We start from the raw sequence: 26,330 nt of genomic DNA on the forward strand, positions 1-26,330 counted from the left end.
AAGTGTTGATCTGAACTTCTAAACTCTCTAAGTCCCAACCTCAGCATCAGGAGAATGAATTTATATTAAAATAGTTCTTCTTACAGATGAGGGTTCAACCAGATGTGCTTCATGTTTTTCTTATTCCGGTGTCCAGGTTATAAAGATGACAGGGCTGCATGTTGACAGTAAATAATGACTTCTGAGGGTCTGGTTCTTCTAAGGGCAGCCTTCAAACACCATGTGTACATTCAAAACAATCTGAAGTCAAAGGAACAAAAGGCAGCTGCCAGCCTGCCAGTAATAACTGGGACTAAACAATACCTTCCCAAAGAGACACAAACTGGCAGCTACTCATAATAGGAACTCCTAATTACAGAGGTTTAAAATGCTTATTAAAACTACTAATAATAACTGCTAATAATTACAGCATGCCAGGCCTGCCTTTGGAACAATTACACAGCCAGTCAGTCAGTGACTCCTTCTCAAAGTCAGTCAACCAGGCTTTATGTGACAGTCTGTCAAATATGGACGAGAGAATTTACAAGCACAAGGTCGCCACAGATTCTGGCTGCACCATCTGCAGCCTCAGCAGAAAGCAAGATTCACCAGATGAGGATCTACTGTCTCCCACCGTGCAGAGCGAGGCCCGAGCCTCAGATTTCTGATCTTGGTGGAGGGGAGCGTACCGTGATGCGGTGCTCGCTGCTGTTTGAGCCTTGAGAAACGTTTTCCAGGTCACTGAGTGTTCCTAACAAAAAGAACCAGTGAACATTTTCAGGTTAAACCTGCATGGAAAGAAAGCAACTATACCTTGGAGGATAGACGGTGTGTAACAGAGAGCTTGGTTAAATCAATGAGCATATATATATATATATATATATATATATATATATATATATATATATATATATATATATATATATACTGCCTTTCTTTTAGGGGAACTTTATTTCCAAAGAGACAGATTTTTAAGGGTTTCTGGGCTTTGTAAATGTTTGCCTTTTTATGCCCTTTCTTTCAAATTTAAATGTACAATATGTTCTATTTGATTTTTAACCCTATCTTCTGTTCATTGCTTGTAACACACCATGTTGTCATATTACAAGGTGTGATTAAAAACAATGAAAGTTCACTATGAGGAAAATGATTCATACCTAAAAAGCAGTATAGAGCACATGCACAGCAAAAACAATAATTTACCTGACAGATGCATCATCCATGAGTCAGGAATTATATTTCTTATGAGTTTTTTTTATTTGAAACGTACAGTTTTCTACAGTCAAAACCTACATTTAAAATGTAGAACTTTAATATTTAAGTGCAAACCTTTTTGGTAGAAATTATACTATATTTGCACCTACAAGGCTGTGCATACAGGTGACCTCGACTTTTCCTAGCTAGTATCACCCAACCTCACGCACGTGCTCAGGCTCCTCCCCCCAGTGAGGGACATTCAGGTACCTAGAGTCATTTATGTGTCAAGGATCAGGTCGTAGAGACCGCCACCTCTGACTGCTGTCTGATCCTCTTTGCATCTGTCCCTCATGGTTCCCCCTGCAGGTGGTGGCCCAAAGGGAAATAGCCTCGGATCTCTTGCCCAACCATATATTCGAGCAATAACACAACCATCATCGTCAAGGTGATGGTACAAGGAGGGGAGAATTAATTGAGCACCAAGTGGAGCAGTTCAGGTATCTTGGGTTTCTTTTCCTGAGTGAGGGGAGAATGGAGAGGGAGATGGATCAGTATGGTGGCCACCATGATGCAGACACTGCCCTGGAGAGAGAGCTGAACCAAAAGTTAAAACTATTTAGTAGGTCTATGTTCCGACCCCTACCCCATGGTAATGAAATCTAGCTCACAGCGGAAACACTAAGATCCTAAATACAAGCGGCTGAAATGAGCTTCCTCTGCAGGATGGCCGGACACTCCCTTAGAGATAGGATGAGGATCTCAGCCATCTGGGTGGAGCTCAGATTAGAGCTCCATCTCCCTCACATTGAGAGGAGTCAGCTCAGGTGGATGGATTGTTTCAGATGCTTCCTGGACGCCTCCCTCAGAAGGTGTTCCTCGCATCCCTTGGGATGAGGCCCAGGGGACGTCCCAGGACACCCTGGAGGGACTACGTCTCTCAGCCAGCCCTGTAATGCCTTCAGCTTCCACAGAGGAACTGAAGGAATCCCTGCTGAGACTGCTGATGCTCCAACCCAGTCCTATATAAAGGAGACAACATCAATTATTACATTTTCTATTGTAGAAGAAAATGAAAAAAATCTTAAAGGTTAAAAATGAGATTTGACGTGGTGAGTAAATACATTGCAATGACTATATTTATTTCAGACTGCAATCGGCGTGTGAGGGATTTTATTGGCATTGAAAGTGTCTTTGCTGCACATTATTTAGAATGGAATAGAAAATCCCTTTATTGTCCCACAATGAGGAAACACAAATGTGTATAAAAATAACATAATAGTGAAGAATTAAAAAATGTATAGAAAAGGTAAAAAACTGAAAAAATTACAAACCTTATAAAGTTTTTATAGTTATACTTTCATTTCCATTACTTACTGCATCAAATAATTCTTTGTACTTGTGTTATAACATAACTGGAGATTATAAAGAGCTGGACGCACGGAGAGAGACAAACGACAGAGACAGATGGCCGTCATCCCCACCTCCCTCAAACCAAACATGGTAACAGCGACAGCAGTGGTTGTGCATCCTACTCTCAGGTCACTTGTCTCAAAGCAAAATGATTAGTAATGAAATTGGGGGGATTTTGACATTTTCAAATCAGTCTGTGACAGAAAAGAAAGCAAGACTTAGAAAATTTATGAAAATCCTAAGAAATAGGAAAGTTAGATACAGCTAAATAACTTTCCATTAATGCTAAAAGTGCCTATGTGTCAAACTTTCCTCTGTTACATGGTCAGTCAATAAAACCCTCACTGATTGGTTTAAGGCCATGCAAGGGCGAGGAAACATTTTTTAACTTGTGTTGTGTCACAATCCCAGTGCAAATTTCAATGGATGCTTAGCTGAAGGGGGGGCAGCTACTGTCGCATCATTGCACAAGTTCCATAGGAAATGAATGCAGAGTGAGGGACATCGACTTTCCCTGTGTTGAGCCCATAAGACTGCATTCAACATTTTGTTCAATATTATATATATTATTTTCTTAGCCCACTAGTTGGTGCTACTCCCTATTTCATATCAAATTTAACAAATCTTTATTGATGCTAGAGAGAAACTAGATGTACGGTAACTCTTACAGGAGTTTCTTCAATGACTTGTAGACATTAATTGCTGTAGGCAGGAAGGATCTCCTGTAGTAGTCCGTCTTCTGGAGACGCTTCTGATGAAGACACTGTTGTTGATCTAAAGTGTGATAAGGAGGAGACTCAGGGTTGCTATATTGTTCTTCATATTAAGAATGAATATGCTGTATGGTTCTTTGTGTTGTTTCCAGATACGCTGACAAGAATCTGGTGTCCAATTCTAACTTCTGCTGTTGTGCTAAAAATTGACCTGCAGACAATGTGATTAGATTACAGTATGTTGTCTTAACAACTACAATTGAAAACACAGTTATGTTCTAGCTTTCTTTTCATTATTCATTCGTTATTGCTTCCATAAGAAGCAGAAGGAAAGTCCGACTGTGTGAGAAATAAATAAAAAGGTGAGTTTTACCATTATGTCAAAAACATAAAACCCTAGAAAAGGATTAAAAACGACTATAAAAGAATGACTCAAGACTTTTCCCCATTAGTCACTGAGTTCCTGAGAAAATTACCATCAGAACACTAAATGGTGCACACACAAGCTGTAGATGAACCTTGGACCGTAGCTGATCCACAGGAGAATTGAATTACCTCCTCACTGTATCCCCATTGGCTGGGAGGTGTGGGATATGCTAATTAAGTGTTGGCAGATAAAACGCTTGCTGCGCCGCTGTGTCTTATTACTGCCAACTCCTGGGACTGCATCCAAAGCACCTTTAGTGTATGAGAAATAAGAGAGGACCTAAAGCTGTTCACTATAGGTGAACTGACTACATGCCCGTACAGCTGAATGTGACCTAATGGTTTCACATTATGTCAGGAAATTTAAAAAACTTTCTCCCACAATCAGCGTTCTCCATCTTCTGTTTCTAATTGATAATTAGTCTTTCGTTAATTCGGGGCTAACATCCATCTCTTATCACAAAGGTACAGTTTATCAGCAGCTTAAATGATGGACTAAATTGGGTTGGCAAAGTTAATGAGTCACCTTGCAGCGTATGGGGGGACGTAAGGGAAATGATTTCTCCTGACTCATATTAAATTAGCTTCAGTAGATGTGCTGGGCATATGTGCAGCTTAAAGGGCAAATGTTAATGATTATTTTCCTTTAAAGGATGACGTAAGTCTTTAATAAAGTATAAAAAGTACTTTATTGAAAAAAGATATGCACATAAATATAAAATGCTGATAATACAGAAAGGTATGCAACATTATAGAATCGGATTTGCTTCAGTACGTTTTAGATACAAGCAGTGTAATAAAACTGTTATACTTCTAAGACAGAGAGGTTATTCAGTCGGTTCCTTCATGCACCTGGAGAACCAGCGCTACCAGAACCAAGAGGACACCCAAAGATAGTACCTTCAACTTGTGCAACACATTTTTCCAAGAGTAGAGCAGGAAGTTTAAAAAAAACATGGAGGAATTCTGGTTGCAATCACTGTACGTCTAACTTTTGGTATAAACTCAGTACAGCATGAACAGAGTTTGCAGCGCATCATGTTTTTACAGCAAATTGGAAAGATTACTCAAACTAAATCAGCTAAAATCCAAAACATGAAATATAACATAGAAATAAATTGCTTGTGATGAGTGACATACGTGTAAAACGTGTATTAGTATAAAAAGAAGAAGTGAAATACACTTTATTATCACATTAAATTCTACTGAAGTTCCTCAGGAAGATGATGAAACCTTCATATTTGCTTTTGCTGCTCATCTTTGAACAAAATGAGCTATCTTTAAAAAATATATAACAGAAGTTATTCACACTGGGTTCAAACCCCATCTTCATTCAAATTTTCACACATTTCTAGATTTTTTTATGACAGTTTTTGAAACATTGTGGACATCTGAATACGACACATTCAACGTAGGAGCTTTTAAGCAGTTTTATCTGTTCAGTGGATCATAAAGTAACGTGAAGCTGTAGTGGATTTTTAGTTCGGTTTTAAAGGGTTGTTTTATACCTTATTTTAGAATTGGGTCTTACTTAAAGCACATCCATTCATTAAGACGTTACAAAGAAAATTTACAAAAAGTTCAGAGTTTTCATCAGGTTTAGAGGCCAAACTTTTATTTATGGGTTCCAAGCCACAAACTGGAAAATTGAAACTACAAATGTGAAATAAGAAAAAATTGTGACTTTACACAAATCAATGAAAAACATGTAGAGAATTTTTTTCTTCCGTCATTATTACATGGTTTTATGTTTAACCTCTTACCAATCTGGGAGTAATAAAAGCAAATTCACAACTACCACTTTTACAGATGTTTAAGACCCACAGAGGGAAAGTTTGATTCTCTAACCTGAAAGTTAAACCATAAAATGTTAACTTGCAGAAAGAACTTCATTTTGGTTTTAAGAAACTGTAGTTGCTATCATCACTAAGCAATATTACAAACTGATGGATTCCCTCTCAGAGTAAAAAAACATAATAAAAAATATATTTGTTCATTCGGAAAATACTGATGAATTTTCTTTTGGATTTTCAGACTTTATTCTAAAATGTAAGAACAAAAAATAAAATAAAATAAAATGTTTCCCCCAAAACTCCACATCCAGACTCACTTCTGCGAAAAGCCATTCTCAACATCTTTATAAAACTTTAAACATTTCACCTCATTCACTCTTTTTAAACATTCCAGGTCAAAACGCCTTTTTCACCAAATCACAAACCAGTTTTGTACCCAGTTATCTCCTTACTCACCAGTAAACTGAATGTTTCTATTATTTGTTATTTTGGTTTCTTCATTTTGGGTACCACTTTCATATATGAATTATGAGAAAAATAATCTGTACATCATAGCTTTTTTTTTTTACCACAGGCTATCTTACCAGGGTTACCTTTGTTAGCACAAAATAAAAGAAAATAAAACAGCCGAAGTACAGAAAGCTGATTGAGTGAAAGGTTCCCTTTTTTACTCCTTCATTTTTTATCCCACCAATATCTCTAAACCTTCCTTTTCCTACTTACTTTCTGCCAACCTTCATTCGTCTTTCATTTTTATTCATTCTAAATCCTACAGACCCTACATAAATGTATAAAAAAATATAAATCTAATAATGTAAGAAACATTCTTTTTAATTATTCATAGTAAATTTCTCTGAACATTCGAATGAGATCCGTATCTCAGTCCCTGTAGGGGATTCTTTAACACATAACAAACAGTTAGTATCTATTGAAGTTAATACTGCTGAGTTCCAGTAGTGTGAAGCAAAACTATTTGACTTAACCGAGTAAATCAACAGTTTGGTTTAACTAAGAGACTGACTCCATCTATGCTATAAGAAGTACACTGATGGCGACACAATCAGATCAGAAACATGTCTGCAGTAAAAATCTGCTCTGTAAAACATTCCCTCCTACAGACATGGATGCTGGATCTTAATGCAGCGGCTCCTGCAGAACACAGACGACCACAGGCTGGTATAAAATGAAATGAAAAGCAGTTTTAGCACCAGACTGTAAATACAGGACCAGAGATACTGACAGTTAATACCAGAGTTCATCATAGACTCCAGTAGGAGTCATTTTAAATAAAGTTTAAGTCCAGAATATCTAATGTGATCTGAGTTTGATTCAAATGTCAAACTTTAGATTTAGCCAATTATTACTATTTTATCTGATATAAAAATATTACAAAACCTAATGCGGAGCCGGAGCCATCACGTTTCCCATTTGGATCTTATCTAATTCTGTGCTAGGAATGTAATTAAACTCATCTTGACTGACAGAAATATTATTGCTAAAGATGAAAGTGCAATGTTATTAAAGGCCTATCATTACTTTACTGTGATGTAACTTCAGGACTCAGAAAAAAAATATCTAAGAGAGTACGGTAAGAAAAAGCTGAGTTTAAGGAAATAACTCACTGGTCAACAAAGCAAATCACTCATCTAAGAGCACCCAAACACACAAGAGTTTAAAAAATACTCCAGCCTCAATAGAAATCTTGAATACATTCATGAGAAACAATAAGTAAACCTCCAAAGGAATTAGAGGGAAACAGCACAGTGGTGATAATCATATTTACCTGCTGAATGTTTCTTGCTTTTTCTGAATCAATCTAGGAAGAGCTATTTGTTTAAAAATAAAGTCCATATTTCTACAGTTAGAGGAAATATTTACTACTGGTAAACATTAAGGGAAGCTGCTAGTCCTCCTTTAATTACTTCCTTAAATGCTCATAGAAATAGCAATAAAAGCTCCAAAGTCTAATCTTATGATCTGTAACAGGACAAATGACTGTCCAACACGGCATTGGAGGTGTGATGATATGGGCTTCCCGACCGCAACTGAATTAAAATGCTCTGTTGGGACCTTCAAAGATGAGCTTGAATAAATACCAGTAAAACTCAATGTACCGAGGGCATGTTGTAGAGAAAACTGGGCCAGAACGTCTCACAGAGGCAGATAAGGTCAGACAAAATATAACTACTGAGATTCTACAAATGATGGATTTACTTAGTTTTTGCCACGACTGTATCGCCTATATTCCATAATCTGCATCCTACTCACAGTTAATAAAATTCTTCCAGTCACATTGGAAAGAACGTAAGTGGTTTTATGCTCAAATCTCTTAACACAGAGGAGGATCTCTCTCTGTTAGTGGTCCTGTAATGCAGATAACATTTGTTGACCTGTTTTTGTTTTCATCGCCAACCTTTAGAGTCACTTTAAGAAGCCCTGAAACCATCTGGGACCAAAATGTGTGAAAGACTGCACAAGTCTTTTCTTATCTTTGTGCCTTTGACTAACTCACAGCCTTAAACAACTGAATCAAATTGGTGGAAAAAGGATTAAAATGTAATTTCACAAAAAAACAAAACAAAAAAAGAAAAAAAACATCATTGTTAGAGTGATTCAGAAAACTGTTAAAAGTCAAACAGGTATCTTTGTCCTTCACACAGACAGAATGACGCTGCTTGTTTGATTCATTCAGCATTAATAGTAGAAAAAGCTGCAACATGTTTGGTGAAGTCTGCATGTTTCAGATGGAGGACGTTGTGGTGACAGGAATCCTCTATCTGGAACTGGTTTGATGCTGCTGTCCTCCTATATTACCAGTATAGCCATACTGGTCGGTGCTTTGATCCATTTGGTGCCTGGAACCAACCAAACAGACTCTCAGTCAGGGTTACTGTCCTTAGGACAGTAGTAAGTTGGAAAGGTCTTTCTTTGCCGGATTTACCTGAAGCTGTCATCATCTGCGAATGGTCTCCTACCTGTAACCTCCACCCACAGTTCCACGCGCCATAGAGTCGTACCGTGGCGCCCGCAGTGGAGGGGTAGGAGATGGAGGCACGTCCTGCCGCAGGGGTCCTCTCTGCTGGGAGCTGAGAACAAAACTTGGTCAAACTTTGTAAAAAGAGATTGAAAGTAGACTAAAGGGCTGGCTATACTCCCTGCAGCAGTGTGTCGCAGTGAGCTTGACGCAGATATTTCCGATTTATGCCCAATATTGAAGCGTGGTCTTTAACTAGCTGTGGGTCTAGATACGGCCAAAGCGGTGAAGAAGTGGGGGCAAGTTTGTGCGACAACAGAGAGACATTAGGAAAAAGAGCGGGGATCCAGAAGCCTCCACAGAAGCCTTCCCAGATGGATACTGTGTAAAATTCAAACTGAACTACTCGAATCAGTCTGGCTTATGCCAGATTAGAATAACAGTACAAATCTGTGAGACCATTCATTGGGAAGCACTTTATTAAAGAGCTTTTACTGTACTGACAGCACATTTCAAACATACAGAGTAGAGACTTAAATGGATCTCTCTAGGAAATATAAAAGGCAACCTGTGGAGGGAGCTGAAGAGCATAAAAGGGAAGGGAGGACTCTAGATAATCCATAGAGATTGTTCAAAGAAGAATGGTGAAATAGCCTCAATATGTCACCTCCAGTCTTTTGATTTTTTCCACCAGAACACTTCAGTCCTGTCCATTTAACCAAAGGTTTTCTTTTTAAAAATGTATTTAGATTCCTCTTGATAAAGGGCTGACGAGAAAAGCTTCAGTGATGCTTTCTTTTTTAAACTGGACATTATTTTTCTCCTCTAGATAAACCACTAATTAAAGGTTGGATTTTTCAAAACAGTTTCTGTGTGAAGTTGTGTTTTCACAATGAGAAGTTTATGTTTCACTCTTTCCATGGCTTATCTAGCGGTAACAATAAGAAAGGAAGGTGTTATATAAACAATTGCTGAAAGTGACAATGCTATCTGTATGAAGCCACCAAGTGCAGAACGTGAGGCAACATCTTTAAACAGACAAACCTAGGGTGAGGGTAGAAACCAGGTTCAATCCCTCGAGGGTCTCTCTGCTGTTGGTAAGGCGGCCCAGGCTGGAAGCTGGAGAATGATGGACCAGACTGGGAGTTGATGTTGGCATAAGTTGGCGACTGGTTAGCGTGGTACCCCTGCTGTGCTGGGGGAGGTCCTGGGTAATGACCCGACCATGGCTGCATTGGGTAGTCAGCGGGATCCATCGGCCCTCGTCTACAAAAGAGAATAAGTGATTTTGTGATCATTAAGGGGTATTAATTATTCTTTTAATAGTTTTACACTCAACAAACGTATAAATGCAACAGTTTTGATTTTGCTCCCATTTTGTATGACATAAACTCAAAGATTTAAAACTTTTTCCACTTACACAATATCACAATTTCCCTCAAATACAGTTTACAAACCAGTCTAAATCTGTAATAGTGAGCACTGCTCCTTTGCTGAGATATTCTTTCCCACCTGACAGATGTGCCATATCAAGATGCTCATTAGACACGATGATAAATGCACAGGTATGCCAATACTGCCCACAATAAAAGGCCACTAGTCTTAAATGTTCCTGCTTTTTAAAGGTCCTAGTTCTCTTTTATTCTGGTAATCTGTACCTGCCTTGCTTTAAGTCACTTTTGCTCTCTTAATCCTAGCCATGTTGTAATTTGTCAAACTTTTCTTACTTATCCTTTGGTATTTATCAGTCCCCAGAGCTCTGACCTAATTCTCACTTTACCCACATTAAATATCCATCAGACTAACCTGATGTTCATCTGCCAATCTCTGCCACAATTCCTAATACCTCTGTGTTTTCCCAACACTGTTCCAGATCTATTTAATTGTTCTGTTACCTTTAAATATCCATCCATCTATAAATGTTTCTAATCATGTCAAATTATAGTGGAGGATTTTCGAAAACTTTTGAAAAACCCACCCTCGCCTATTAAACACGTGCGAGAGCATGCAGGAGCCCTTGCTGTTTGCATCACTCATACAAGCTTACTTTCCAAAAGAAGACTTTGTCCACTATGTCAGAATCACCACTGGTAAGTGAAAATGAGGACGGGCACGTCCGACGGCCTTACGTAAACATATCACCAGAATGATTGACAATTAGAAGGACCATTTATTTTGACGATCCACCTGGAAAAAAGAACATCCCTCCACTATACCTTTAAAACCTCTGATGAAGATTTGATTAAAATAATTCTTAAAACTGTTATGTGCTAAAACAAGCTCTTTGTGTTTTAGTGAAATTCGTCTGTTTTGCTAATCAGTGGGATCTGATTCAGTGAACAGTTTACGAGATGGTAGTTACATGAACACAGTTCAAAGAGAGTTTGTTCATTTACTTTGATTTTCAAATACTCCTATCCGACTGAAATCTAAAAAAAGACAAGTTTATGAAAGGCAATCAGAGAAACACACAGGATTGACCTACATGACTCCACCACAAAGACGCCACACTAACTTGAACCCCCAACGCTCTCTGAAAAATCACCTGCAATAAAGCAAATAATCAACCTACTGCTGGCACCATGAATGCTGCGTTTGCTGTTTGTTTTTCACTTATGATGTACCTTTCATTGGATTTTTATATAAAAACAACAATCAGAAAATATTAATGGTGCTTGTGTTTTCGGCCTGCTGACTGGTAGGCTGAAATATTCATGAAAAGCTGCTGGAAGAGGTCTGCTCTGGACAGGGGGGGCGGGCAGCAGCCACCCTGACGAGCCAAGACCCCAGTGAAGCCAAAGATCACATAGCAACAGAATATAAGTGACATGTGACAGTTTTAAGTGGGGTAGAGCTCAGTTAACGCTTGCAAAGACACACATTCACACGCTCAGTGGCGGTCAACCAGTCTAGACTTGCAAATAGATATTAATGTCTCGTGCCCCGTGGAAAGCAAGTACACAAACATGTGCTCAGCACATAGCAAACATTATGAGGTATTAGATTTTATCTCCCCATCTTTCTGTCTCTTCCATTTAACTGCATTTCTCTCATTCTTGCTGGATCTGCTCATCAGTCTCATTTACTTCTTTTAAATTCAGCCACTACCGTCTCTGTGCTTGTTTTTCAGTGTAAATGATTAAAATACTCAAACTGTTTGGAGAAAACTTGAACTGTTTGTTCAAGTTTTAGCCAAAAATAATACCCCTGAGACTCTGAGCTTTTTTTTGGATCTTGGAAAAGTATTTTTTCCCCTAAAGTCCAAATTTTGTTGCTTTTTTAACTCTTAAATGAATTGAAAGGTGTCATGTGCATTTGCCTTTAGTTTCCCTTACTTGGAAAGTCATTAAATTAGCCAAATATGCACATTGTGTCTAAAAAGACAAAGGTCATCAAGCTGCCCTAAAAGTTTGCAATTCTAACTCCTTACTGTCCACTGGGATATAAATATTCGATTGAGATGTTTTCACAGTGATTTCTACTTGTAATCTAATTTCAAAATAATGTGTAGGATTGTTTTACTTTTCGTCCTTTTTATGGTTCCTATAATGGCCCTAGTAGGCGTTTATGCGCAATAGAGAATAGACATTTTCACAATCAGTAAACTGGAGCAAAGTAGCTTTAAGAGTCTATGTCACTCTAACTACTATGTTCTGAGGTAAACTAAACGCAGAATTCTCCCAAAACGCAGGCTGTGATGCAGACATGTACTATTATGTAATGTTTTAACAGCAACACTTTACAACAAGGCACATGAAATTTAATGAACTAGTAGAGAACACCAAGAGAAATGATAAGATTCTAATACAAAGTGGGGAACACCCAGTCCAGCCTTACTATGGGACTACTGATTTATTAACTGGGAAGAATGGAGTAAGTATTCTGGAACTGATGGGTAGTTAAACAGTACTTTTAAGAGGACAACTGGTTGTTTTTCACAAAATGAGAGCAGAAACTGTTTTGGTTCTGAATAAACATGTGAAGTCAAACATTACGAAAAACTACTTTACTGAGATCCAAATTATTGCCCAGCTATTATTTTTGGACTCAGTTGAGTCACGCATCAAGTAGTTACTGAGGACATTTTAATTGCCCCTAATGTAAAGTAAAATATCATATCAAGTACTTACTGAATAATTATTTACAACTTGATCACTACCTGACTAATAACTAATGTTTTTGTGTTCCTTTACGTAAAGTGAAACTACCCATTAGACCATCCTTAGTTTACTCTGTGCTTCACAGGTAACTAAGCAGTATTCCCATAATAAGGCAGTACTGGAAGTTTCCCGGTAAGTAATGGTTAACCCAGCCATTCGTTTCTGTTTAGTTCCCCAGGCGTTCTTTAGTTAATCAAGTTTTGTGTACCTACTTGTACAGCATTGCAGTTTTAACCTATAGCATTGTTCAAACGCTGTAGTCATGTTTTAATCTACTGAGGGCATTTATCTGCAAAAAAAAAAAGATAATTTAGAGCTTAATTACTCTTTAAACATACAACTTATGTGGAGGGATTTAAATTCAAAGAACATTTGCAGGTTATAAGGGTCCTGCCAAAGTTCAGACATAGATCTAATTCAGAATGTGGCATGATGCGATTTAAAGAAATAATGTTTACAGACTCTATCCATCCAAACTGAAAGCGCTAGACCTATTTCATGAAGAGAGAGATCAGCAAACAATTACCTAAATATCTCTGCCTAGCCGGTAAAAACATATCCCAAAATATTGTAACGGATTTATAAAGTGGTGCTATGCAGGATTAACTCAAAGGGATCTTTTTAAAAGCACAGAATTTGCAACTGGAAAAACGTATGCACAACTTTGGGGGTGGTCAATTACATTTATACCCCTCACACTTAAAAATTAACAATTCAAAATGAGACAGAGGCTTTTCTTTTCAATGCATATCAAAGTCGAAGTCAATTACACAGAACCCTGTAACCGACCAGTTGGCTTTAGCCCGGAAATACAATGTTAATCTCTGCATGAAGAAGACTAAATGAAACAGATTTGTACATAAGTACTTTTTGGAGGTCTCTATGCTGACGCCTGTGTGAGTCAATCTGGGTGGTCAGCTGGAGAAAGTGTCTAACCACATGCCCATCATGTTTCGGATGTCTTCTTCTGCCCCTCCTGGCTCCATATCCACTGTTAGCATACTTATGTGTCGATGAGCGCACGCACACACACCTTACACTTCTGCTGCTAAGTCAACTCATCTGTCAGCCCATCCGTCACCTGTCATCTGCTTTCTGGCTTATTCTGCTCTACTTATTGGAAGTCACTCAGGGTTAGCCTATCAGCTGAATGTCTCAAATTTCTCCTCTCCAACAATCTGCAGCCATTTTGTCTGCTCTTCAGCAGCAAAGCCCACCAACTTGCAACTCTGTCAGTTCCCTTGTCTGCAAATGTGTCTGTCTAGTTCTCTGTCCTCATGTTTTCAGATTTTACTGTTAGCAAGTGTGCCACTTCACACGGATCAGAGATATACAGTCTATACCTTTGCTTAAGCTAGTAAATCAGTTTTTAAGTAAGCATTTTGCCTTCAGGCATGAATTTGGTCTTTGAGGGGTTGACGGATGTGATCAGTAAGTAAAGGAGATAAAAAAGGTGCAGATTAGGAGAAGTAAGGAGAAAAATAAGAGCAAGAATGTGGATAGCAGTAGAAAATATTCACATTTCAAGAGATTTACAAATGAGTTATAAAACAAGTTATAAGTTGGCGTTATCTAATATATGTTTACATGCATCATAACCACTACAGAATTAATTTAGCAAATTGCAGTAATTGTAGTTTTTTCTTAACTCCAAATGTAGATGAATTTGGAACAGTATCTTTACTGCAGAGGGAAAATCATGTTTTTGGATTTATAAATGTTTTAGAAGTGTAATTAAATAAGTTACTGCTTATCAAAAACTGCTATAAGGAATGACTAAATTGTTTGAACTGTCCTGACTTTATTTAATCGGCATATCTGAGCAGTTAAATTAACAGTTCAGAGAGCCACTAATGAAGTTATAGTTTTTCTTTAATACTTAATAGATCTAAAAATGCCCAATCAATGGTTAACAACTATTTAAATAGTGTCAGTGGCTGTTATACAAATGACTGTTGCACTAAAACCTGGTAGAAACTGATCTAAAATAAACACTGTGAGGTTGTTAGTAATTCAGCACTTTGTTTGCCAACATTAGCATTTGTTTCTTGTCAGAGATGCTTATCACATGACAAAAACCTTAAGGTTATCTCGCATTTGTTTTTACCATCCTGCTCTGTCTTTTAGAAAGTATTTAGAAAAGAATATTAGTTTAGCACCACCTGAAAACTAAATATTAATATAATTTTACTGAATAACAGCTATATGACATTTTTGACATTCCTATACACACTGCAGTATATGATTACAGCATTTGTCACTGACTGAAATTTTGTCTTTAATGTAAAAATTTCACAAATTTTATATTGGAGGAGCATTATAAACATGGCAAAATAATTGTCACAAGTTTGTACGGGCATCTGTTTTAGGCCTTATTGGGAATTTTTCTGAGGCTTTTATTTTGATTATATCAATATGAATATTTTATTTTATCAACCAAAATTACCAAATATAATGTGATAAAACCTTTTGGCTACATTTTTTAGCCCTAAACTGTCTCCTCTGAGTAAGAATATCTGTTGCTTGAGGAGTTGGTGGGTTGAAATTCAAATTAAATGAGGACTTAAGCCCAAATAATAAATGTAAAAAAGGAACCAGAAACAAATCTTTACATTTAGCTAAATGTAAAAAAGTGAAATGAGAAATTGTAAAAGTTTTGACTTGTAAAGTAAAAAGAAAAAGTAAAAAGGCATAAAAGAATGAACTTTCTAGTGGTCCAGTGACCACTATTAAGCCCATAATCAGAAAATGGGAGGCAGTATACTTCACCTTAAACCAGACATGACCAGGGGGGTCAGAGGGGTCAAACCTGTGATCCCAAAGGTTGTGAAAGACCCCCAGCATCAGAAAGATCTGGAATTTTCACTGTTTTTTTTTTTTCTTGAGTAAAACATTAACCTGCTGTGGCCTCTTTCTCTGCTTAATACATAAAAGCCGACTGCTAAAGAAGCAAACACTTTTTAGAAGAATGTTTTAACAATCCAATTAAACCCTGGAGGAATAAAGTCTAATGAGATCAGACCAAACTCTGACTACTTGGATGTCTTTGAACACACATTGTTTAAAAGAGGAAAGGTGCCGATATCCCCTCTAAAAGCCTCCTATGGTACTGACAGAGATCCTATAATCTACCTGAAGGATGGATGAATGAAGTAATTCACCAGGATAATATTTAATGTTGAAATGATAAAATTACACCTCAACATATGATAATACATTCTGTATGACTAGTTTCCAATAAAGGAGGCATATTTAAGTTGTTTTCCTCAAAATATAGCATTTTTATAAGGAATCTAATAAGCCGCCTATAATAAAGATACTGAATATGATATAACTTCCTTCAATGCTTTGTCCTTGTGACATTTTCTTTTTCTATTAATTTATGAGTAATTTGTTTTCATTCATGTTTAGATATCTTAGCTCGTACACGTTAGGAGTAAATTTATTCTCTTGGCCTTATTAGAAACGTATTTATAGCTGACGTGTTAAATAGTAATTCCCTGCAGTTTAACTTGGTCACAGTAAATAGAGAGAGAACCACATTATAGAACAGCTAGATTTAACGGACTATAGAGTCTGGATAATTGCTACCCTAGTAGGTCGATGTTATTCACAAAAATAGAGATAAACAGATGATTGTTTAAAGCTCAGCTTTGAATAATAAAACCCTTATTTTATTTGTAAAAATGTCTCCGTATTCTTAAACTGCTGTTAAAAACCAACATTTTGTGCCTTTTCTATACTGGAGAAATAAATGATTAATTCCATAAAACATTTGTCAGCATGGAAATCAAAACAGCCATTGAAACCCCAGTGTGTTATGGAATGTTTAAGAAATCCAGTGGTAATCTTCAGAGAATCCACTGTAAATCTGGTGGCCAGTTTGGAATTCCTCGTCCAGGAACCCAGTCAGCACGGCACAGCAGCTGGGGATTATGGAGTAATGTGGAGGGAACCCAGTACTCACACACATACACAGATAAAGACAAGCACTGGAGAACGAAAACACTTATGCAGACGTACTGACTTAGAAAAGCCCTTTACAAAAATATAAACACATTCTCACAGAGTTTAAGTTCAGGACAGGATGCTAATTGCTTGCCCACCCCCCTCCACACACACACATACACCGTGGAGGAGGCCAATTGGAGCACAGCTGGAGGGGAGTTTAGACCCAAGAAGGAGTCTGGTAGCCTGGTTGTGTAGGCATGCATGTGTATGTGTCTGTGAAAGACACAGAGAGGAAGAACGAATGAGAGAAACAGATGTAACAACTGAGAACAGCTTCCTGGCACATGCAACAAGTAGTTTAACGTAATTGAGAGAGTCATCAAACCAAAAAATGGACAAATTGAAAACATTCCAAACAGAACAGAAAAGGCATTGAGGACTCAGTCTGAAGTGAAATTTAACTATGTAATACCTGTTTAAGGATGACTTCCTTAATGCCGTTATTACACAGATAGTGCTCTCATAAATCAGGTCAGATATTCGAGAGGATAATTGGGGGTATTTCTCTTTAGGTCTGACAGTAATTGAGAGTAATGTGAGCTGCTCTAATTCCACGGTATTAGGACGATTTCTGATGGATTTTAGAGGAAACAACGACTCGTTATGTTCAGCGCACCTGCCCCTCTCCCTCTCCCTGATACACACTAAAGTACGGAAGCACACCCACACACAGTGCTGGTCAGTGTGTCTGAAAGGGCAGCAGACAGCTGCTACACAACTAAAAACACACAAACTTACTCACACCATGCAAATATAATCAAATTCTAAGTATTTGGAACTTTAAGGTTTTTTTTATTTTTTTTTGTCCAAATTATATTCTCCAAATCACAGACAATGAGTAAATATAAATTTGATTTTCAAAAAAGTGACACAAATGGCTCTACTTTTTTCATACTTCATCCAAATAAGTTAAGTTATACAGAGCTATATTCTATATTTTTGCTGCTATATAATTAGGCTGCTGGAGGACATAGGGACCACTTTTCTTCATTCTGTTTCATTGTATCTTTAGCACTGACTACCGAGCAGCAATGGAGAAATGTTTTAAACAATGTATTGCTGTTGGAAAAATTGGTCTGACATTAATATGTCAGCTAGTAGTGACAACGTTGCTTCCAGACATGTTTAATAGGAACATCCAGAAGATGCTGACAGGAGAAACAGCTGATCAGTCACATTAGGTAAAGGGTAGCTATGTCAGAACTGATTCTGAAAGTGTTTTACTCTCCCAAAAATCCCCTCAAATGAGCGTATAAACTTTTTTGAGGCTTTGAGAGATTTTCTTTTTTTAGTTTGGCTATTTTCATCAACCTTTTCTGATGTGCTCCTTCATCACGTTCCATTAGGAAAGGAAAAGATGATAGAAGCAGACTATGTGTAAGAAAGAAAACCCAAAGTATCAGCAACTTGACCCATGAATGACTCAAAAAAGATCTCTCCACTGTGGCTGAATTAAACTTATCCTGCAAAGGAGTTTGGCACCTTAATAAAATAATTCAATTGAAAAAAGTTTTTTATATTTACCCAGGTCATCCCATTCTAACGTAAAATGTGTCTGATCGGAAAAAAGTGTTAAAAAAAAAAGGGAAAAAAAATCTATATGAGTAAATGTTTTTCTAAGCATTTGCCTTTTCATAGAGTGATGACAAAATGTCGCACAACAAACAAGGAAACTGCAGATTGTCTTAATGTGAACAAACCTAAAAAGCCTTTATGCAAAATCAAGTACAGAAGTTTAAGATTAGAGAAAGGAGGCAGCAGACTATTGGGGAATCAAAAGAGAAAGTACTCTTACTGATCCATTCAAGAGGAAAATGAGTGCAATGGGAAATTTAAATGAACTGCTGTTTTTATTTGCTATAAGTTGTTTCATCATTAGTTCATACAGAATATAAAATAAAACCTGGTTTGAAATCATTTTAAAAATGTTTCCCGATTTAGTCTTGGGAAAATATTTCATATGTTTAACTTCATTTAATGATGTCAGATTATTTGTCAGCATGAGTTATGACAACTTAGGGGTCTGGTAATAAAACAGATTAATGGCAGAGATGATGCGAGGACATCTCTTTAGGTAACGTGACAATGATAGTGCAGCAATATAAAGTTGCTGGAGTTAAACTTACTTCAACTGTACTTCATCGTCCTAATGTGACACTTCATAATGAAGTTTTAATCACAGAGATAAAAAGTCCAAACAGCAAAGCAATAAAAACTTAACTGGAAAATAATGAGTGGTTGATGATATATCACAGTTTTTATCAAATTAAGACCCAGAAACAAAAAGATAAACAAGGTTGCAAGTAAAAAAAAAAGAAAAAAAAAGTTAACATTGTATTTCTTTAACAGTAAAATTAAGTTGTTTCAATTTAATTAAAAGAATTGAAATGATAACCAAAAAGAGCCACGCTGATTCACAGAAAGAGCATTAACACTGTTTCTAATTGCTTTAAAAAATAGAGATCACATCTAGAGATCATTAAACCACATAGTACTTGTAAGGTATAGAACATTTCCGCTGCTGTAATCCCTGACGTATTAATCTGACTTAAGGTTATCTTAACCTACAAATTTATAAGCTCTAATTTTAATTAAAATTTTAATTTGCTTCTTCTATAAATGTTTAATGCCTAAATTTCATAAGTTATTTGATAATTTTCATAAAAAAAGTAAACGCTAACAACTTCAATTGGGAAATAAAGAAACAGACTTTGGTACACAACAATTTCTTTAGCTCTGTAAACTTAAACTACCTGAAACTGAGCTAAATTTATATAAATCTGATATTTTTGTGAATGTTTTTCAATACTGTATCAAAAACAGGTTAAAAAAGTGTGTAATTTTGTTGTGCAGAGCTATGAAGAACCTGCAGGGTGTAAAGCAGTTACATATATGACCACCCAAACTGTAAATTCTTAGGGACCCTTCACCTGAATTGTCCCAATGATCTTCAGGGGTTAAGTCAAACATCATGTAGAATTTTTTAAATTTTTTTTATTTCAAGATAAAAGTCACTGTAATGTTTTCTACATTCTTTTATAATCCAAAAAAAACAACAATGCCTTGTTTTTTCTTAACATTATGATTATATTTCTGATTTGTTTGCCAAAAGTCAAAGTTCTTGTCAGAACAAGTTGGACAGAGGGTTAAAATATGTATATTCTGCCTGCTTTTATGACATAACAATGCGTCTTTTCATTCAATTAAAACTGAAAATACAACAAGTGCTAGAGTCTAAATATCCACAAGAAGAAAAAAGACATGTACAAAAAAAAAATAAAACATTTCTGTGTACAGTTTCTGTGAAAGTAGTTCACCACCTGCTTTTCCACTTCTCACCAAAATAAAAAAAGCAACGAAACACTTGACATGTGGGAATGCTAATGAATGAGGACGCTTCAGATTGGCGCCAACACATGGAGTTCCTACGTGTGATGGATGGATTAGATTTCTGATGGGCTTGCCAAAAGTCAAAGTTCTTGTCAGTACAAGTTGGACAGAGGGTTAAAATAAAATAATAGAAAAAATGGTGAGAATGGTCAACTTAAGAATATTTTCTATGACGAATTTTATGATTGACGGGTTCTACAGCGACTCTGCTAATTAGGTGACCTTTGAAGACACTTTTATTTCATTATATCTGAGGTGAAGTTGCTGAGAATATCCTTGTGCTGGGATTTTCAGATTGTGTAATACCAGTAGGAAAAAAAACACATAGTACATTCCTTTAACTTTAAAATAAAATATTATTTTTTGGTATATAATATTTGGTAAATATTATTTATTTAGTTGGAAAAAAATAGCCAAAGTAAACAAGATTTATTAAAGCTACATACATGCATGTGTATTTGATGACATCCAGAAAATTTAGGACTGTAAAAATAAAGGAACGTCTGAATATTTTAACTCTACTGAGTCAAATCATTAGCAGTGACACCCTAGAAGGCGAATGAAGCTCTAAGCTGTTTTTCCACTTATGGTTAAGTGGGTTTACACACTGTGCATCAGGGTGTATTTGTTTTCTATAGATGGCATTCTGTTGGTTCAGCTGTTCGTGTGATTTCCGTTGTGTGGGTGTGTGTGTGTATACGTGTGTTTTCTTGTCCCCCGATTTCTAAATCTCTCTTAACTTTTGACCTCTTAAAAGTCACGAGACATTTCATGGGTTCCCACCTAACGCTTAGAGGAAGAGGTTAAAGGCTAAGCCGGGTTTTTATCAACCTGGATTAGCAAGTAAACTAAATTCAAAGATAAAGAAAATTAAATGTTCAACAGCATTTGCTAAAGATAATTAGCATTTGGTCAAACACAGAGCCACAAGATATTAGGAAATTAGATACAATAAAAAGAAAAACTCAGATGTCTACCTACTTTGTCTGAATAAATATATATTTTTTTTGCAAAATATAAGGATAATAAAAAATGACGGTGTTTAAAATTCTAACAGTATATGTTAAACCCGAGGCAACCCTCACAGACACTGAACACATCTAAGTTAGACTGTAAAGAACTTAAACAGAACAGCACAAGGTTCCCATAGATAAAGAAAATAGGTGAAAGCTCATATTTTTTTTGACTGTCAATTAAGTTTAACTTATTTAACTAGTAGTTTGTCATCGACAAAATGAGCAATATAGGGTAAATAGAATAAAGTGACAAAAAAGAAGAGAATAAAACTGTAAAGATTAAGTGTAAATTTCTAGAGCAAAACATTTCTAGAGCAAATTAACCCAAAAGACATATTTTCAAAGTTTTTTGCTATTACTTATCTTTTATTTATTCAGTTTATCTTTTCACAATTCCAGATCTCGTCCATACATTTGAAAGCTTTATTATTAAACGCAAGCTATTTTGTTCAGTTTAGTTTCAATTAGCAAAGTAAACACACTACGTTTCTAAGGGTCCGGATCCTTGAATAGTCAGACGTTTTCCAGCTCTAACGGAGGCAATTCAAATGGCTGAAATTAGGGATGCACGATATTAAGATTTTGGCCGATATGCCGATAATTTAAAACTCATGTAGCCGATAACCGATATCGATACCGATGTTAAAGCTGGACAAAAATAAGTAGTCATTGAAAATAGCAGTTTTGTTATCCATTTCTGACACTTTGAAAAATAATATACTCAAATATATTTTCATATGCTGATATCAAATAGATTTTTTAAAACGCGGTATCGATCTATTTTACTTTAAAAATCTCGTGAAATTTCATCGTTCTGTTACAAACTCTCGTGATATTTTGCAAATTCTTGTGAGATTTTGTTAGTAAAATAGATCGATACCGCGTCAATATATCGACATATAAAAATATGGTAAAATTTTAATGACATATAGCAATATTTCATTAGTAAAAGAGATTGATATGGTGTTTTTAAATGGCAATATATCAGCATATGAAGATATTGTGATATTTTAATGTATCAATATTTTTTCCCTCGTCTTTAGAAGTTTTTAAGTCTGTAAAAAAGAAAAAAGAAGATTTTGAGGAAGAAGAAGAAGTAGTATTTTTTTTAGACTTTAGAAACTCAGAAGCTGATCAAATATCGGGTTAAATATCGGTGGGGTGGCCGATGTCCGATATTCAGTTTTAAGGCCGATACAGGCCGATACCGATAGGGGGCCGATTATATCGTGCATCCCTAGCTGAAATACTTCCTTAGCATATTAGCAAGATATACAGAAGTCTACTAATAAACTTTTTAATGTTTCAAATCTGTTAGTGCAGAGAAACAGGCTGAAGAGAAACTGTCAGACAGGATTCAGTTACCTCTGGTTGATACATTAGCAAAAACACACTAAGAAGTGAATCACAATCTAAAAAGCTTTTCTAAAAAACTTTCAGCTACTTCCATTTGCTCTAACTGGGTTTTACACGGATATTGCTTGCCAATACCCAGTGACAGAAGGTTATCGTGGTAAAGAGTTTTATTTTGCCAATCAGTGTAACAGTGCTACTCAGAATCAAAATGTAGTGAATTACAGGCAGATGGGGTTTACAACAGACTTAGTTTACATCTCTGGGTAGGCTGCAAGTCTTCCAGGTCTGCAGTTGAATGCTGTTTTCTTTTCCCTCATCGGGCAGAAAACAAAAAAACTCAGAACATTTAAAAAAAAATGAAAAAAATTAAATTGGATACTTATAGAGAATGCTTTTTTTTTTTTTTTTCCTAAATAGTGGTCGACTCATCTGTCCATTACATTCTCAGTGTTTAGCAACCCAGCCTGTGCTATTTTAGTCATGGATCTGAACACCATTAAAAAGTAGAGTGGTAAATATAACATGATATATCCAACACAATACATAGAATAAAAAGAAAAAAAAACAACTTATAAAAGCATCTCTTTACACTGCCTTATATTTCAGCTTCAACCACCTAAACCTGACAAAGGGACGTATACAGTCTAGATTTAGATTTAACAAACAATGATACAGATGAAAAAAAAGCAATATTATAAACACTAAAAATCCCAACAGAATAACCATTGGTCAAAGAAAAATATCAAACAATATTAAAGGTAAAATATGTTAGTTATGGTCTTAAAATCAAAGAGAAAAAAGTGGTGTCTCTTCAGCATCCTGAAAACCCATTGAAACTGATAAAAAAAATAAATAAAAGGACACAGATAAAGAACAGGTAAAAAATGAAATAGGGGAATATAAAAAGAAACAAAGAGGAGGGGTAGTGTCTGAAAAGAGAAGAAAAAGGAATACACAGCGCTGCCCTCCACAAAGCGAGTGTGCTGAAGGTCAGCATCTGCTGAGAATAATGGGCACTACTTTAGAGGAGCCCACATGTGCTCAGACGCCTGGGTGCTCACTTGTTCACATTTCAATGAAACTAAACTCTGTTCAGAGGCTCCTATCTGTCTCTGTCAATAAAGCTCTGTCAGATATGATTAATTCAGCAGTATATCATCCAGGAATTACTGGTAAAGGAAACCAACTTAATTACATTCGCCTGTGTAGTTAAGTGTTTATGCACAAGGTCTCAAAAATGCCATCTTTGAGTGTTTGAAGATGCATAGTTTAAACTAAAGCTGCCATGTGCAGAGAAATGAGAACAAATGTTTTGGGCATATTCAAATGTTTAGAGAGTAGGAAGGAATTACAAAAAGAAAATGAAAAAAATCTTATACAGTAAGTGGCTAAACTTGAATATATTATAAATAGAGCAAAGAAAGAGCTTAAATTAGAGCACTGAAAAAAATACGATTTTAGTTGCATAAAAAAAAAAAATCCGCACAGAAATGGAAAATCAGGGCAGGAAAGGAACCCATTAGAGGAAAATAAGAGGAACTGAAGGATGAGGGCCTTCCAGATGGTAGGAGACTGTTGCCTCGGAAACACAGAGAGGGCAGAACAATGGGGATTTGGAGTGGCGTTTTGTATCCCATCATAATACGGCCATGCCATTTGGAAACTGAGCAGAGAAGCTGCAGCCAACGTGATAAAGACTTACAGTGAGCAGTTTATTGGGATTACCTCAAATGTAAGATGAAATAAACCCAATGCTTATAATCTATTTACGTTTTTAACACTTTCAGATTTAAGAAGTGCACTGAATATCTGTTGGTACGTGAAAGATGCAAATAAACCTTTTAAGGCAAGAATAAATAAAAAAAAAAAGCTAATTTAAATGTATTTTCTCTCAAAGGCATCTATATGTAGCATCTATGACATATACCATAACCCCATAGTAGTGAAAATAATTCAAACTAGGAATGACATCCGGTTATTCAAACACCATCCTTATTCAATTCATAGTTGAATAGTTAGTGGCTTCCTGAGATATAGTAAAATACACCACTAAACACACCATATCCTATTGAAAAGGCAATCATTATTTCACATCTTGAGCCCCTTATATTTAATAGCTTCAGGGTGGTGAAATTTAAGTCCGTCTGGGGCTAAAAGGTACAAATTTCAGCCTAAGTTCTGATCCCTAAATCATTCCTAATCTCAACCATAATGAGAACAAGGTGCTTACTTAGAGTAAGACATTTTGAAACCAAAATAAATGACTATAAAAACATGAATATAGTTATGGATTTAAGCATTCACATGGACAGAATTAGGTGCCAGAAGAACATCTTTATTAGATGTAGATAAAGTAAGTATCAAACATGTTAAAGTCTTCCTTAGTTGAAATAATCTTAATATATAAAAATTTATAATGATTGTGGAAAAAAGCAGACAAAATCAACAACCTTAAAAAATGTTTTAAAGCAAATTAATAATTCATGTTATATGAAAAATATATTAACAATAATTCATGTTATATGAAAAATATATTAACACAAAAATTATGTATTAAAAATGAAAAAAATATTTGTATAAAGAAATATAAATTCAAGAAAGCAGGAAGATAAATATTTAGAAAATATTCGTGCTACCATGGGTGATATTAGCATACAGCATTTCTAAAGCAGTGCGAAAATGATACAAGTTGGGAGGAAAAGACTTCGACATGTTTTGTTTTACTGGTTTAATTCATGGTAATGGCAACGTTTGCAGCATTTCTAAACTACAAAATGTTCTCCTAACTGCTGCTGGAGCCATGAAACATTAACATAAACCAACAAGTCCCCCTTTAATATCTTGACAAAGCACTCGGCCACAGTTACCCCTGGGCATGTTTTTTTTTTACGCAAGACTCCACTGCTGAAGAAAAAGTGCTTTAGTGCTTTTTTAACCTTATAACCCGTCTCATTTACTGTACGCTTGTACATGCAAGCGCCAAATATGTGTCCAAATAGAACTATATTCTGTTATATAAATTATTATTTATTGGACAGTAAAATAAAATATTCGTATTTTGTGGGCCACAATTTTTGTCCAAACATTCCTTCTTTTTAAAGGGGACAAAATAAGCTGTTAACTGTGATATCTCACAGCTTAAGTTGACATCTGTGGCTTTCACATGTTACGTATGCTAGCTATCAGGATCCCAGTTTTTGTGTTCGTCTGTTTGTCTTGTCTTTTGTGTTTCTCCCCTCCACCACCAGGAGGCACCTGGCTCCGTTCGCCTCCTCACACACCTGCAAGCTGTTGCCTCATCACCGGACTGCTCTTAAGCTGCTGGTTGCCACAACTTCGACGCCAGAATGTTTGCCAGTTTGGGGTACTCTAGCCAAGCCTTGTTTATGCTGAGTCTAATCTGAGTTTTTGCATTTTGAGTTTATGTCCTCTAGTCAAACTGAGATCACAGAGTTTTACTGAGCGCTTGTTTCTCCCTGAGACTAAACCTTGTTTGTTCTTTGCCTTTCGGCAGGAAGCCTTCCTGCAAACTGGACCTTTTGGACCGCCTTCTCCCAAGTGGGATCAACTGAGTATTATACTGAGCGCCGGATTCCAAACAGGAGGTTTGGATCCAGCCACCTTTGAGCACACTGATATCTCCCTGAGTAAGGAAGTCATCTTCACCGCGACCCGTTCAAGTACCACAGGAAAACTGAGTTGCAACCAGTGGCCACATCATTCTGCTCCATTCGAGTTGTGGGTAAACCCTGTTCCGCCCTCAACCGAATCAAACATTCTCTGGAAGTCCAACACACAGACTGAAGTCTAAGTGTCTCTTCTTCTCTGGAAACGTGAGTGGCAACAAATCCTCTCCTTCAAGATTGACAACTCCAATTTCCCACTGAGCCTGAACCTAACAGTCT

At 36.4% G+C, this 26,330-nt stretch overlaps 1 protein-coding gene across 1 annotated transcript in view; it reads right to left on the reverse strand.

Annotated features, from left to right (window-relative positions):
- Positions 1 to 6,182: 6,182 nt before the first annotated feature.
- Positions 6,183 to 26,330, reverse strand: part of LOC107092661 (partitioning defective 3 homolog B-like) — a 105,577-nt gene continuing 85,429 nt past the window's right edge. The window contains exons 5-7 of the mRNA XM_015387258.1: positions 9,537 to 9,758; positions 8,494 to 8,604; positions 6,183 to 8,373 (exon numbers count right to left, since the gene is read on the reverse strand). Coding sequence (XP_015242744.1) covers positions 8,292 to 8,373; positions 8,494 to 8,604; positions 9,537 to 9,758 — 415 coding nt within the window. The 3' untranslated portion in view covers positions 6,183 to 8,291. The remainder of the gene's footprint in view (positions 8,374 to 8,493; positions 8,605 to 9,536; positions 9,759 to 26,330) is intronic.

Source organism: Cyprinodon variegatus, unplaced genomic scaffold (assembly GCF_000732505.1).
Source record: "Cyprinodon variegatus isolate N-32 unplaced genomic scaffold, C_variegatus-1.0 Scaffold389, whole genome shotgun sequence".
NCBI lineage: Eukaryota > Metazoa > Chordata > Actinopteri > Cyprinodontiformes > Cyprinodontidae > Cyprinodon > Cyprinodon variegatus.